The following is a 16,410-nucleotide window of genomic DNA, read 5'->3' on the forward strand; positions in this document are numbered from 1 at the left end:
ATGGTAAGTTGGTGGTTGAACATATCCCTCTAGTGGTGTGGGGGCTGTGCTTTGGCAAAGTGGGTGGGGTTATATCCTGCCTGTTTGGCCCTGTCCGGGGATATCATCGGATGGGGCCACAGTGTCTCCCGACCCCTCCTGTCTCAGCCTCCAGTATTTATGCGGCAGTAGTTTATGTGTCGCGGGACTAGGGTCAGTCTGTTGTATCTGGAGTATTTCTCCTGTCTTATCCGGTGTCCTGTGTGAACTTAAGTATGCTCTCTCTAATTCTCTTTCTTTCTCTCTCTCGGAGGACCTGAGCCCTAGGACCATGCCTCAGGACTACCTGGCATGATGACTCCTTGCTGTCCCCAGTCCACCTGGCCGTGCTGCTGCTCCAGTTTCAACTGTTCTGCCTGCGGCTATGGAACCCTGACCTGTTCACCAGACGTGCTACCTGTTCCAGACCTGCTGTTTTCAGCAGGATATGTAGAGATACTCTCAATGATCGGCTATGAAAAGCCAACTGACATTTACTCCTGAGGTGCTGACTTGTTGCACCCTCGACAACTACTGTGATTATTATTATTTGACCATGCTGGTCATTTATGAACATTTGAACATCTTGGCCATGTTCTGTTATAATATCCACCAGGCACAGCCAGAAGAGTACTGGCCACCCCTCATAGCCTGGTTTCTTCCTAGGTTTTGGCCTTTCTAGGGAGTTTTTCCTAGCCACCGTGCTTCTACACCTGCATTGCTTGCTGTTTGGGATTTTAGGCTGGGTTTCTGTACAGCACTTTGATATATCAGCTGATGTAAGAAGGGCTATATAAATACATTTGATTTGATAACATGTATTGACACAGGGGTGTGAATACTTATGTAAAATATATATTTTTGTATTTCATTTTCAATACATTTGCAAAAATATGTCATTATGGGGTATTATGTGTAGATTGTTGAGATAATAACATCTATTTAATCCATTTTAAATTCAGGTTGTAACACAACAAAATGTGGAATAAGTCAAGGGGTGTGAATACTTTCTGAAGGCACTGTAGTACATCTTCGCCTCTTTCTCTCTGATCCAGAAATACTTAAAGAAATTAAGAGTACCGATATTTCTGTCTGAGCATAACTAGCAAGCCCAGGCAACCTCTTCCGCCTCATGTTACCAAAACCCGTTCCACCGTGTTTGATTGACAGGTCTAACACATTGAAAACGCAAAGGAGCAATACATTTTTTTTAAATAGCAAAATGAAGCATTGCTATTGATTTATCTAATTTGATTGATAATTGGAATTTTGCCCGTCTTAAGTATGTCAAAGCATTGTCAGTTGCTAATTGAGAATTATCTTTATTTTTGTCACAATTCATGCCATCAGAACAAGGAAATGAAATGGAAAACATGAGAAATTATTTGTCGTTTAAGCATTTACTTTTAATTATACACTTTGCTATTTCTTTTTCAAAGTGCTAGACATTGTGCGTCCTCAATCAGGAAAATCATAATGCAATATCTTTTTTTGCATTTCAATTCAAATTTTGTCACAAAAATGCATACCCATTTAGGAAAAGGAATTGCAAACCATTTGCCCATTTGCTTTTCCAATTGAAATGTGTATATTGTTCTTCGTACTTTGTTACTATTGCCTATTGTATGTTCCCTCCGTGTTTGCGGTGTTGTGTAATGTACAGGTAGCATGCACATTCATACAGTCCTTCCCTTGTTAATAGCCTTGTTGCACTACTTGTGCCACCAGTTATTGTATTGTGTACAGTGTATTCATTACCCCTGGTTTCTGTTCATTAAGAACCACTAGCATTCCACATACATCTCCATGCACAGTTCCTCTGTTCCTGTGTGCGGGAATATAGTTCCCTGTGCGTTGACTCTTGGGCTGCCTTATTCACCTCTAACCGTGGGCGGTGTCAGTGGGTCACAGACCAGAAAACCTTGTAACCCGTGTTGCGCTCTTTCAGTAAGGAAAGGACGAGAAAGAGAGCTATAGACGCGTTATTAGAGGTAAGCAAGCAAGGTGTCTTTATTTTGTTGCAATTTGACAAACAACAAGCTGGCATTCATGAATACATACTTCTACAAAAGCCATTCTAATGTATTATTTAAAGTACTAGCGACTGTAACAAATGATGCAGAAGTAGTAGTACTGTAATAGTACAGTAGTGTTACTAGTATAAACTGTATATACTATATATATACTATATACAGTAGATACTATGCTGTATATACCCATAATACTGTATATACTCGATATACTGTTTAGACTAGTATACTGTAGTAGTACTGTAGTAATACTGTTGGATTGAAAAAGGAAAAAGGAAAAATAATATAACAATTCAAATAAAAATATGGCACTCTATATATATATATATTATATTGCTTTGTCAATCTTCATCATCATCGTCATAATCATCATCATCATACAATAAATGTCATATATTTAGTTATCAATGTGTTATATTATTGCTAACATCAACTGTAATTTCAAAGCTATAATAATTGTAATAATAATCCAAATACATATCAGGACATCAGGGGTATTATATTGTTACGGAAAATAACTCATAAATTTGGAGTAGGTTACAGAGAGGGGGGGAGGGTTGTTGCTCTGGACATGCATGAAGGGATATCATTGGGGGAGCAAGGGTAAGCAGGCCCTCTTATTGGAAAAGAGGTGCTTGAGCAGCTGTCACTCAGCCATCATCGGAACACTCACGCAGCCAGTCCATACATACACACATGCATTCTGTTCAGTCAAACAAAGTGGATGCGTCCCAAATGGCAACCCATTCCCTATATAGTGCACAACTTTTGACCAGAGCCCTTTGGGCCCTGATCAAAAGTAACGCACTATGTAGGGAATAGGGTGCCATTTGGGACTCAGCCAGTATCTAAATAATTACAGATAGTCTTTGACTTTTTTTATTTTATATATGTATTTTTTTAAAGCTAGACTACTCTACTCCAGTCGTTAAATAGGAGTTGTACATGCCGGTGAATACACCACTCATAATGATTCGATGAAAGACCCACTGACCAATCACAAGGCTGATCCTGATCCCTTCCACAATGTCAACAAACGCAAGTTCAAATAAATATGACATTACACATATGACATCACAAAAGTATGACATCATGCAAAAACTGTATGGAGACGGGCGGATGACAAGTAGACAAACACAAGCAGAGAGACAGGACACAGATGGACAAACAAACAAACAAAAGGTAGACTCACAGTGACAGACAATTAGACACACATACGGAGAACACACAAAGACAGACAGACGGACGGATTTATCATGTCAAAGTCCCGGCGAGAGCAGCCAAACTCAGAACAATCTCAACAGATACGGAAGTGATCGTTAAACACTCCGTACAGTCAGTCTCTTACACTCTGACATCTGTAGCTGGTTTAAACCTGAAGAATGCAACTGCAAAATAAAATACTGAAAAAGAGTAACAAAAACCCACACATATAGTACGTATATGTCACATTAATGATAAATAACCTTAGTATAGACAAGAGTGGAGTACGTAACCCTGTTTTCTTTTCCCCTCCATCTTCCCCTCTCTTTTTATCTTTACCCTCTCTCTCTCCATTTCCCACTCACCCTTGCTCCATCTCTCATTCCCCTCCATCTCTCATCTCTCCTACCCATGCTCTCCAACTCTCGCCCCTCTCTCACCCTCCTCCCTCTCTCTCCATCAGCCCCAGCCACTGCAGCAGTGCAGTACAGCCCAGCCCAGGGCCTGTCTGTCTCATAGCCAGCGAATGGCTGACGCAGCATCCTGTCGTTTCACTGGAGCACTGAATTACACACACACACACACACACACACACACACACACACACACACACACACACTCACACACACACACACACACACACACACACACACACACACACACACACACACACACACACACACACACACACACACACACACACACACACACACACACACACACACACACACACACACACACACACCACACACCAACAGGCACACACTGAGTGAATTACTTCAGTCTCCATTAGACTAACGAGAACCGTTCGTCCTCTGGGGACATGGAGAGATGGAGGAGAGAGAGATGGAGGAGAGAGAGATGGAGAGAGGGGGGGGGGGTTGAGACGGGAGAGAGATGGATAGGACAAAAGAGAGAGATGGAGGGGAGCGAGACACATCGACCGATTGGCACGGAGACAATATTAGTAGTATGCACACACACACACACACCCTCACGCCCACAAAATATAATACTTTACTGCATTCTGACGCTAGAACAAACAACAGTGGGTGTGACTGACATTCACAAGTGCTCGGCTACATATAGGTGATTGACAGAGGTATGTGGATATATACCGACAAGTGCATACAAACACTATCGCTCTCGCGCACACCGAAACACACACACACACACACCGAAACACACAGAGTGGATTGAGAAACGTGCACGGAGTTCAGCGATGAAGTTCAGCGATGAACAAGATAGACGTGTGACATATAACATGACTACATGTCTATCTTGTTGAACGCTGAACTTGTGAGTACTGGTCCTCCGTGCACGCTTTTCAATCCACTCTGTGTGTGTGTGTGTTTTGGTGTGTGAGAGAGTGATAGTGTGTGTGTATGAACTTTGTATGCACTTGTCTGTTTATATCCATCTAGTGTAACACACACAAACACACACACACACACACACACACACACACACACACACACACACACACACACACACACACACACACACACACACACACACACACACACACACACACACACCAACAGGCACACACTGAGTGAATTACTTCAGTCTCCATTAGACTAACGAGAACCGTTCGTCCTCTGGGGACATGGAGAGATGGAGGAGAGAGAGATGGAGGAGAGAGAGATGGAGAGAGGGGGGGGGGTTGAGACGGGAGAGAGATGGATAGGACAAAAGAGAGAGATGGAGGGGAGCGAGACACATCGACCCGTTGGCACGGAGACAATATTAGTAGTATGCACACACACACACCCTCACGCCCACAAAATATAATACTTTACTGCATTCTGACGCTAGAACAAACAACAGTGGGTGTGACTGACATTCACAAGTGCTCGGCTACATATAGGTGATTGACAGAGGTATGTGGATATATACCGACAAGTGCATACAAACACTATCGCTCTCGCGCACACCGAAACACACACACACACACACCGAAACACACAGAGTGGATTGAGAAACGTGCACGGAGTTCAGCGATGAAGTTCAGCGATGAACAAGATAGACGTGTGACATATAACATGACTACATGTCTATCTTGTTGAACGCTGAACTTGTGAGTACTGGTCCTCCGTGCACGCTTTTCAATCCACTCTGTGTGTGTGTGTGTTTTGGTGTGTGAGAGAGTGATAGTGTGTGTGTATGAACTTTGTATGCACTTGTCTGTTTATATCCATCTAGTGTAACACACACAAACACACACACACACACACACACACACACACACACACACACACACACACACACACACACACACACACACACACACACACACACACACACACACACACACACACACACACACACACACACACACACAGTCTTAGCTGTGTGTTTTTTCAGTGTAGTTATTTTCTAACCCAGCACACAGCGATTTACATGGCTCCAGATTCCTATAATAATTGATCAGAGGTTTTAGGTTTGGACCCACCCAGACTACATCCCAAATCACACCCTATTCCATGTACTACTTTCGACCAGAGTTTAGTCGTGCATTATGTAGGGAATAGGGTGTACATTTGAGATGCAAAAGAAGACGCTACACAGACACAGACAGTATTTCTGAATCCCACCTCTTTTCCACATGGAGTGCACTACTTTCAACCAGAGCTTAGTAGTGCACCATATAGGGAATAGGGTGTCATTTGAGACACGGGAGAAGACACGACACAGATACAACAACAGATCACCTAACTAATACAGTCAGAGAGAAAGAAAGAAGGATAGAAGAACGGGGGGGGGGGGGGGCAGATATAAGAGATAGACGAACGCCAAGTGAACGGATACATGGTCAGACAGTGGAACAGTGGTCATAATAGCTGTTTTAAATAAAGATCATTAAAAATAAGCAGATAGCGAGATTTGTATCAACTGGAAAATAAGAAAGTGAAGTAAAAAAAAAAAAAAAAAAGAGTGATGTAGAACACAGAGGTTCAGTCGTACCACACTTCCGCGCACACACACACACACACACACACATGCCCACGGATGCATGCATACACGCACACACACATACACACAGTCTTCAGAGGTACTGTAATGACACACCTTTGAAATGTTCACCGTTTCACAGCCTTCATCAATGACCACCTCCTTCCATAATAAATTTGACGCTGATAAATTGTCAGCTTATGGACGTGTTTTAGGCAGCCAAACATCTGCAATGGAAAAACAAAAAACACACAGAAAGTATGATTTGTGACACATTAAATGTGATTTTGTGGGGGAAAGGAATCCACTGTTTGGCCTTCGTTGAGTTAAACTGCAAAGCCTTAACAAATCATATCACATGAAGAAATGTAGGAAACTATGGAAGGACTAGGTCTTCATCATCTCTTTCTCTCTCTCCTCAGAGGTCAGTGCAGCGCTCCTGCTTGCTGTAATGGTCGAACTGGCTCTTCCAGTGCATCATGTAGGAGGACCAGCGATGGAACTCCACCTTCCACTGACGCTCCGCCTCATCTATGTTATCTGGGGAGGAGGAGAAAGAGAGAGAGAGAGAGAGATTACCACAAGTGAAAGACAGGGTCACCACTGTCACCTACAGATGGAATCACACAATATCAGACATAATCCGAAAGGAACCCGAGAGACAGTGGGGACGAGCCAGGAAGCGACATCATCCCTGTTTATCTGACTAGGGGCCATAGGTCATAGGTCAGGAAACTAACCAGACATGTTTCACACAGACCTCTAACAGTAAAACACAGTGGCTTTTGGGGTTTGGAACATTTCCAATGAAAAGTTGGCATTATACTCATGTTTAGGTTTTTGGTATACAAAGATGGATCACACACACACACACAGTGAGTCCAGTGGCTATTGACATATGTTCTGTTTCTCATAGCAAAGGCTTTCTGGGAATTCTGACAAAGGAGGAGGGAAAAGAACGAGGGATAAAATACAAGTGTTGTACATAAAAACATTTTTAATTTTTTTATATGCAACATAAAAGGATAAGAAAGTAGAGAGAAAGGGAGTTTTAGAGGCTTCTCACTGCGCCTGCCAAGATTGAGAAGGATTTAAAATACCAAAGAGAGGATTGTTTTGTATAAAATAATATATATATATATATATATAAATAAAACAAGTTGTGAGATAAAATTATATTAGCAAAAAAGATAAGGGAATTCAGATTGAAAGGAGAGTGGATGGTGAAGTCAAAAATAGAAAAAAAGGTCTAAGTTTGGAGAGAACAGAGAAAAAGCATAAGGCCCTAGAATGAGCTAAATAAGGCCTAGGCAGCGGTGATGTCATAGAAGAGAAATAGAACTAGAGATGGCGTGGAGGGACCAGAGGAATTCCGTGATTCCCTTCACCCTGCTAACCTTTTTGGCTAAGTCTAACATTTTCTGATCTGATAGTCTATGTATTGATCATTAGCCTGTATTGTACACATTCACAGCTTAAAGCTGAATTGCAGTAAAATGGCAAAATCAGAAAAGGTGTTCAAAGTTAGTTCAAGAAGAAGAAAAAGTACTTTTGACAGGTTCGGATGGTGCCTGCTCTTCTTGCTGAAGGCCTCTATTCTTGTAGTCGAGTTGAATGGTACTTAGGGAGGGACAAGTTTGATAATGGTGATGGTGTTGCTGGAGTTGACTAGATGTCCTGACGTTCTCAATCCTGGACGACTCCTCCACTAGCAATGTGTAGCACCCACTTCTTCCCACGGTTTCTTCTGCTGCCGAAAGGGCTCACCACACATCAGTCCAGTGTATAAAGTCACCCTCACTAAGAGGGAGCCTTCTGCCATCACCACACATCAGTCCAGTGTATAAAGTCACCCTCACTAAGAGGGAGCCTTCTGCCATCACCACACATCAGTCCAGTGTATAAAGTCACCCTCACTAAGAGGGAGCCTTCTGCCATCTCCACACATCAGTCCAGTGTATAAAGTCACCCTCACTAAGAGGGAGCCTTCTGCCATCACCACACATCAGTCCAGTGTATAAAGTCACCCTCACTAAGAGGGAGCCTTCTGCCATCACCACACATCAGTCCAGTGTATAAAGTCACCCTCACTAAGAGGGAGCCTTCTGCCATCTCCACACATCAGTCCAGTGTATAAAGTCACCCTCACTAAGAGGGAGCCTTCTGCCATCACCACACATCAGTCCAGTGTATAAAGTCACCCTCACTAAGAGGGAGCCTTCTGCCATCACCACACATCAGTCCAGTGTATAAAGTCACCCTCACTAAGAGGGAGCCTTCTGCCATCACCACACATCAGTCCAGTGTATAAAGTCACCCTCACTAAGAGGGAGCCTTCTGCCAACTCCACACATCAGTCCAGTGTATAAAGTCACCCTCACTAAGAGGGAGCCTTCTGCCATCTCCACACACCAGTCCAGTGTATAAAGTCACCCTCACTAAGAGGGAGCCTTCTGCCATCTCCATATTTCAGTCCTCTCACTTTGGGTGGCTGAAACTAGAAGCCGGTGCTGAATGATTTTATGCAAGGTGAGGCTTACTGTATGGCTGCCGCCTTTGCTATTTTGTGACAATTTTGGTGTTTATCGTTACTTTTCTTGCTATCATTTCATATGATCGACACAAAAACATTTAAATATCAGATCGGAGAGTTACTAACCCTCAATTTCGGCTTCAACTTTGACTCATCCGCCCTGGGCTCTTTATGTACCTCCGATCCAATCTTCGGGCTACCCAAGAGGAAACACGAGCGAAAAAGAGGCAAGAGATCGGGCGTCCTGTTGAGACTAAGGCAAAGGGAAAACCGGCCACCACTTCCCTCCATTCTATTGGCCACTTAATAATAAGATTATGCAATATTCTCTGTTTTACTGAAACATGGCTTTCGGACAAGATACCCCGCATGGCTATCCAACTCGATGGATTCTCCATTCTTTGAGAAGACAGGTCATTGGATTCAGGGAAATCCAGAGGGGGAGGGGCATGTCTCTTCATCAACAACAGATGGTGTGCAGACTCTACTGCAGTGGAAGTCTCAACCTATTGTTCACCCATCTTGGTATACCTGATGGTCAAATGCCGACCCTTCTACCTCATAAGAGAGTTATCTGTTATTGTGACTGATGTACATATTCCACCTCAGGACAACAACAACAACAAGCTGGCACTTAATAAACTGTATGAGGCTATAAACAAGCAGGAAACATTGCACCTGGAGGCTACTTTTCTTGTTGCTATCAATTTTTATTCCAATTCAATGCATTTTATGCACGTTTCGACAAAAACAACACCGATCCGTGCACGACGGTTCCCGCCGTCCCAGAGGACTGGGCGATTTCGCTCTCCGAGGCTGACGTGAGTAAGGTTTCTGATTCTGATCAACACTTGCAAGGCTGCAGGGCCGAAAGGGATTACAGGACGAATTCTCAGAGCATGCGCAGACCACCTGGTAGGCACCTTCATGTTTATTTTCGACCTCTCCTTGTCCCAGACTGTAATCCCCATGTCTCAAGCTGACCACCATCATTCCTCTTTCCAAGAACTCTAAGGGTACCTGCCAAATTGCATACCACCCCAACAGATCTACAGATGATGCAATCTCAATTGAACTTCACACTGCCCTCTAACACCGGGACAAGAGGAATACCTACAGTGGGGAGAACAAGTATTTGATACACTGCCGATTTTGCAGGTTTTCCTACTTACAAAGCATGTAGAGGTCTGTAAATTTTATCATAGGTACACTTCAACTGTGAGAGACGGAATCTAAAACAAAACTCCAGAAAATAACATGGTACGATTTTTAAGTAATTAATTTGCATTTTATTGCATGACATAAGTATTTGATCACCTACCAACCAGTAAGAATTCCGGCTCTCACAGACCTGTTAGTTTTTCTTTAAGAAGCCCTCCTGTTCTCCACTCATTACCTGTATTAACCGCACCTGTTTGAACTCGTTAACGGTATAAAAGACTCCTGTCCACACACTCAATCAAACAGACTCCAACTGCTCCACAATGGCCAAGACCAGAGAGCTGTGTAAGGACATCAGGGATAAAATTGTAGACCTGCACAAGGCTGAGATGGGCTACAGGACAATAGGCAAGCAGCTTGGTGAGAAGGCAACAACTGTTGGTGCAATTATTAGAAAATGGAAGAAGTTCAAGATGACGGTCAATCACCCTCGGTCTGGGGCTCCATGCAAGATCTCACCTCGTGGGGCATCAATGATCATGAGGAAAAAAAAGGATCTCTGTATAATTGCAAACAAAGGTTTTCTGATGTATCAAATACTTATGTCATGCAATAAAATGCAAATTAATTACTTAAAAATCATATAATGTGATTTTCTGGATTTTTGTTTTAGATTCCGCCTCTCACAGTTGAAGTGTACCTATGATAAAAATTACAGACCTCTACATGCTTTGTAAGTAGGAGAACCTGCAAAATCGGCAGTGTATCAAATACTTGTTCTCCCCACTGTATGTGAGAATGCTGTTCATCGACTACAGATCAGAGTTCAACACCATAGTGCCCTCCAAGCTCGAGACCCTGGGACTAAACACCTCCCTCTGCAACTGGACCCTGGACTTCCTGACGGGCTGACCACTGGTCACTATTACTCCTTTTTACAAGTATATATTACCATTTGTATATTACCATAGGTATTTATATATTCCTGCCACCAGACACTTTTCAACTCTGATACATGTATATCCTACATGGTGTGCAGACTCTAGTGCAGTGGAAGTCTCAACCTATTGTTCAACCTATTGTTCACCCATCTTGGGTCAATTTTTATGACTTTTTATGTATAAACCCACCTCAACTACTCACATTGAATAAGGTACTGACACTGACCTGCATATCCAGTGCATTCAGAAAGTATTCAGACCCCTTCCATTTTTCCACATTATGTTACGTAACAGCCTCATTATAATATTAATTAAACAATTTTTTCCCCTCATCAATCTACACACAATACCCCATAATGACAAAGCGAAAACAGGTTTTTAGAAATAAATAAATAACTGAACTACCTTATGTACATAAGTATTCATACGCTTTGCTATGAGACTCGACATTGAGCTCAGGTGCATCTTGCTTCCATTGGTCGTCCTTGAGATGTTTCTACAACTTTATTGGAGTCCACCTGTGGTAAATTCAATTGATTGGACATGATTTGGAAAGGCGCACACCTGTCTGTATAAGGTCCCAAAGTTGACAGTGCATGTCAGAGCAAAAAAAAACAAGCCACGAAGTCGAAGGATTTGTCCATAGAGCTCCGAGACAGGATTGTGTCGAGGCACAGATCTAGTGAAGGGTACCAAAAAATGTATGCAGCATCGGAGGTCCCCAAGAACACAGTGTCCTCCACCATTCTTAAGTAGAAGAAGTTTGGAACCACCAAGGTTCTTTCTAGAGCTGGCCGCCAGGCCAAACTGAGCAATCAGGGGAGAAGGGCCTTGGTCAGGAAGGTGATCAATAACCAGATGGTCACTCTGGCAGAGCTGCAGAGTTCCACTGTGGAGATGGGAGAACCTTCCAGAAGGACAACCATCTCTGCAGCACTCCACCAATCAGGCCTTTATGGTAGAGTGGCCAGACAGAAGCCACTCCTCAGTAAAAGACACATGACAAACTGCTTGGAGCTTGCCAAAAGGCACCTAAAGGACTCTCAGACCATGAGAAACAAGATTCTCTAGTCTGATGAAACCAACTCTTTGGCCTGAATGTCAAGCGTCGCGTCTGGAGGAAACCTGGCACCATCCCTATGGTGAAGCATGGTGGTGCCAGCATTATGCTGTGAGGATGTTTTTCAGAGGCAGGGACTGGGAGTCAGGATCAATGGTAAGATGCATGGAGCAAATTAGAGAGAGATCCTTGATGAAAACCTGCTCCAGAGCACTCAGGACCTTAGACTGGGGCGAAGGTTCACCTTCCAACAGTACAACGACTCTAAGCACACAGCCAAGACAACGCAGGAGTGGCTTCGGGACAAGTCTCTGAATGCCCTCGAGTGGATCAGCCAGAGCCTGGACTTGAACCAGATCAAACATCTCTGGAGAGACCTCAAAATAGCTGTACAGCAACGCTCCCCATCCAACCTGACAGAGCTTGAGAGGATCTGCAGAGAAGAATGGGAAAAACTCCCCAAATACAGGTGTGCCTAGCTTGTAGCGTCATACCCAAGAAAACTCAAGGCTGTATACACTGACAAAGGTGCTTCAACAAAGTACTGAGTAAAGGGTCTGAATAATTATGTAAATGTGACATATCGGTTTTTATCTGAAATAAAATTGCTACATTTACTAAAAACCTGTTTTTGCTTTGTCATTATGGGGTATTGTGTGTAGATTGATGAGGAAAAAAACAATTTAATACAATTTAGAATAAGGCTAACGTAGCAAAATGTGGTCTGAATACATTCCGAATGCACTGTACTTGTCGGTTGATTGAGCCTTTTTCCCTGTAAAAGACTGTAAGCCGCAGCTAGCTCTCCTCGAATATTTCCAGCCATTAACCCTCTGTATAAATCATTTAATGACCAAATATTGAGTTTAATAATGAATCTCCCTTACAAATAATTGTGATTTGTGATTACAACAACCATATTTCGTTGTCAGTATGGTTGTACTGTCATGAGCATTGCTTTGATGTCCTTAATGTGCTGTTAGAGTCCCAGATTGTGTCATTGTAGTGTGTGTGTGTAACCCCCTTACCGGTGATGTTGAGGAGGCGTGGCAGGAAGCGGTTCCAGAATGCACACAGCTGATTCCGCAGGCCCTTGTGGATCTTCATGGATTCCGTGTTCAGACCCACGTGTTTTTGTTCACTGTTGGTGAACTGGGGCCACCTCCGCCTGCTATCCACACTGCCATCAAAGTTGATATTGGGGTTACTGGAGAGAGAGAAAGGTGGGAGAGGGTGGAGAAAAGAGACAGAAAGAGAGAGAATAGATTTAATTTCAGTGTGCTTCGATAGACACACACACCAACCCATACCCTTTTACAACTCCCCATTTCTCTATCCCCCCCCCCCCTGTCTTACCCGGTGCGTGCGAAGTTGGCCCAGTATCTCATCATGCGTCGGCTCAGTTTCTCCTCCTCGGCTGTGTAGTTCAGTCTCTTCTCAAGCGGCATGCCGAACACAAACTCTATCTCGTAACCATGGATAACACCCATCCACTCAGGCCACGCCAGGTTAGACGCACGGTGGTCAAACAGGTACAGGTACACTCCACCTAGAGAGTTTGGAATAGAGCATAGAATGAAATAGAACATGTATCCCCACTCTAGTCTTGTCTATGTCCCAAACAGGTACACTCCACCTAGAGAGTTTGGAATAGAGCATAGAATGAAATAGAACATGTATCCCCACTCTAGTCTTGTCTATGTCCCAAACAGGTACACTCCACCTAGAGAGTTTGGAATAGAGCATAGAATGAAATAGAACATGTATCCCCACTCTAGTCTTGTCTATGTCCCAAACAGGTACACTCCACCTAGAGAGTTTGGAATAGAGCATAGAATGAAATAGAACATGTATCCCCACTCTAGTGTTGTATATGTCTCAAACAGATACACTCCACCTGGGAACAACAATAGGATAGGAGAGACATTGGCATGGAATATTGACGCAGGACTTTGAGTTCGACTTTTGGTTTGAACAACTTCAAACTTGTGTTATTCCTTCTGAGCACCATTGTATGACATAAAACGACGTCTTTGAAAAACATTTGTGAACCATTCTTACCTTGTGAGTTCCCATCCTTCGCCGTGGCCCCTGCGTTGCCCGCTGGTTGCCCATTGTTGGCACCCTGGTTAGAGTGAAACTGGGCATAGCTCCTGGCGAAGTGCTGCAGGGGGCAGATGACATTATGGTCTCCGACCACATCGTCCAGGGCATCACGGTTCTTTACCCCGTTGTTCTCATCGAACCAGTCAGTATACTGCAACACAATACAACTGTATTAATCAATCATATTTATTATATACAATCACTTGTACATCCACGGTTGTCACAAAGTACTGTAACACAATACATGGTCAGACATTAGTGGTTACCCGATTGCCCTCGAGAGGGCATGTAAACTGAACTGCCATGCAAGTGGAGTGTGCTCTGTGCTGTGGTTGCCCTGATTGATACAACTTTATTAGTCCATATGTCACAGCGAACAACTAAAATCTGTCTTCTAGCTTGTCATATCAATTCCCCTTTTCTTTCCAGCACATGGCCCAACCAGGATTTGAACTGGCCACCTTTCAGCTACAGGTCCACCTCCTTAACGGGCTGGGCTACTTACCTGCAGAACCACAGCCTCCTGGCCGATCTCATTGGCATGCGGAACGCTCAGTTTCACGCTTTCCAGGAAGTCCTCGCGCGAGATCAGTGACTCATTGTCCTATGGGGAGTCAATGGAAGGTTTGTGTGAAATTGTATCAGTGACAGTGGAACACACACACACACACACAAAACAGTCATGAATGTACAAACACACACACCCACGCTACAAATGCACACACAGAGAAAAACACTCCATCCCCTCTCTCTCCTCACGTACCTTGCTGAAGCCAGGGGCTCCATAGAGGAGGAAGAAGGACCCCTCATCCTGGTTGACCCCCAGCAGGATTTGGGTGTCCTTGAAGTTGCCTGAGCTGAGCATGGCCTCGGGGTTGTCTGGAAGGACCACGCCGTCGATGACGGGCACAAAGGAGAAACGGAAGATGGCAGACCACGGCATGACCTGAGAAGACAAAACAAAATGTATTTATGTCACCTTAATTTAACCAGGTAAATAATTGAAAACACATTCCTTACATTTAACATTTAACATACGTTAAATGTGAACGTAAAACATAAATGTACACGGAAATGCTATGGAAATGCACATTTAAATGTCAAACGTAACTCTAAAAGTAAACATAAATGTAATAAATGAATGTACCTGCCACTCCTGGTCAATGAGCTCCTGCGGGGGCTTGTTGCGAAGACAGTCCACCAGCTCCGTATCGTTACCCCCCGAGGGGCACCCAACGAGCTTCCCCAACATGACGGCCCTACGGTGGGCTTCAGCTGGCGTAACAGTGGCCCAGGGGCAGTTGGGGGCTCCACTCTGGAGGATGGCTCGGGTGAAGGTGGGTCGACTGTCGGGAGACAGGAGGTGCATCCCAACAGAGACTGCTCCGGCACTCTCCCCAAAGATGGTCACCTACGAGTAGTAGTAGTTAATAACAATAATATTGAATTTATAGAGCGCACAAGCTTGCTGACACACACATTTCCTCTTTATTATCATTACCTGTTTGGGGTTGCCCCCGAAGAAGTGTATGTTATCCTGGACCCACTGGAGGGCCATGCGTTGGTCTAAGAGCCCCACGTTCCCAGGGGCCTCTGAGGAGCCGTGGAGAGCCAGGAACCCAAAGGCCCCGATGCGGTAGTTCATGGAAACCACCACCACCTTCTCCGAGTTAGCCAAGTAGCGCCCGTCGTACACGTCCAGGGACGATGATCCGCTGTAGAACAATACAATACAATACAACTTTATTGTCCATGTAACAGCGAACAATGAAAATGTGTTTCCTGCTCAATACCCCCAGATAGCACCTTCATGCATACACACAAACTTGAAAAGAGCACAGGGTCCTAGCCGCAGTGCAGCATCCCTGGATGGAGAGCATGTTGTACGGTTAAGTGCTTGTGAAATGCTGCTGGGATGTGAAAGCCTTTCACTTTCCAGATACAGATCAATTCCCTCCTTTCTTCCAGTGCCCTGCCTGCATTTCGAACTGGTTACCTTCCGGCTACAGGTCAAGCTCCTTAGCCCACTGGACTACCTACCTGTAGAACCCTCCTCCGTAGATCCATACCATCACGGTGAGGTTGTGAGGTCTGGCGGAGGTGGGGACCCAGATATTGAGGTAGAGGCAGTCCTCGCTCATCTCCCTGTTGGAATGAAATCAGACTTTATTTTGTAAACATCTAGCTACCACCTGGTATAACAAAACTTTTTTTCAAATGAAATCAAACTTTATTTAACCCTTCTGTGGTGTTCGGGTCTGTGGGACCCATTTTCAATGTTTACTAAACCTGAGACTCATTGGCCTTGGCTCATTAACACATTTTCATTGAGTGCACACTGTGCACCCCCCTACACATTTATATTACATATGTGGTGTTCGGGTCCACTGGACCCGAGGGTAA

At 44.0% G+C, this 16,410-nt stretch overlaps 1 protein-coding gene across 3 annotated transcripts in view; it reads right to left on the bottom strand.

Moving 5' to 3' along the window:
- Positions 1-2,003: 2,003 nt before the first annotated feature.
- ache (acetylcholinesterase (Yt blood group)) overlaps positions 2,004-16,410 on the bottom strand; it is a 35,701-nt gene continuing 21,294 nt past the window's right edge. For all 3 annotated transcript variants that reach the window (XM_020491274.2, XM_020491275.2, XM_020491276.2), the window contains exons 3-11: positions 16,048-16,152; positions 15,509-15,722; positions 15,155-15,418; positions 14,771-14,953; positions 14,513-14,611; positions 13,963-14,158; positions 13,258-13,450; positions 12,930-13,108; positions 2,004-6,746 (exon numbers count right to left, since the gene is read on the bottom strand). In XM_020491274.2, the coding sequence (XP_020346863.1) occupies positions 6,625-6,746; positions 12,930-13,108; positions 13,258-13,450; positions 13,963-14,158; positions 14,513-14,611; positions 14,771-14,953; positions 15,155-15,418; positions 15,509-15,722; positions 16,048-16,152 (1,555 nt within the window). In that variant the 3' untranslated portion in view covers positions 2,004-6,624. The remainder of the gene's footprint in view (positions 6,747-12,929; positions 13,109-13,257; positions 13,451-13,962; positions 14,159-14,512; positions 14,612-14,770; positions 14,954-15,154; positions 15,419-15,508; positions 15,723-16,047; positions 16,153-16,410) is intronic.

This window comes from Oncorhynchus kisutch, linkage group LG9 (genome assembly GCF_002021735.2).
Source record: "Oncorhynchus kisutch isolate 150728-3 linkage group LG9, Okis_V2, whole genome shotgun sequence".
NCBI lineage: Eukaryota > Metazoa > Chordata > Actinopteri > Salmoniformes > Salmonidae > Oncorhynchus > Oncorhynchus kisutch.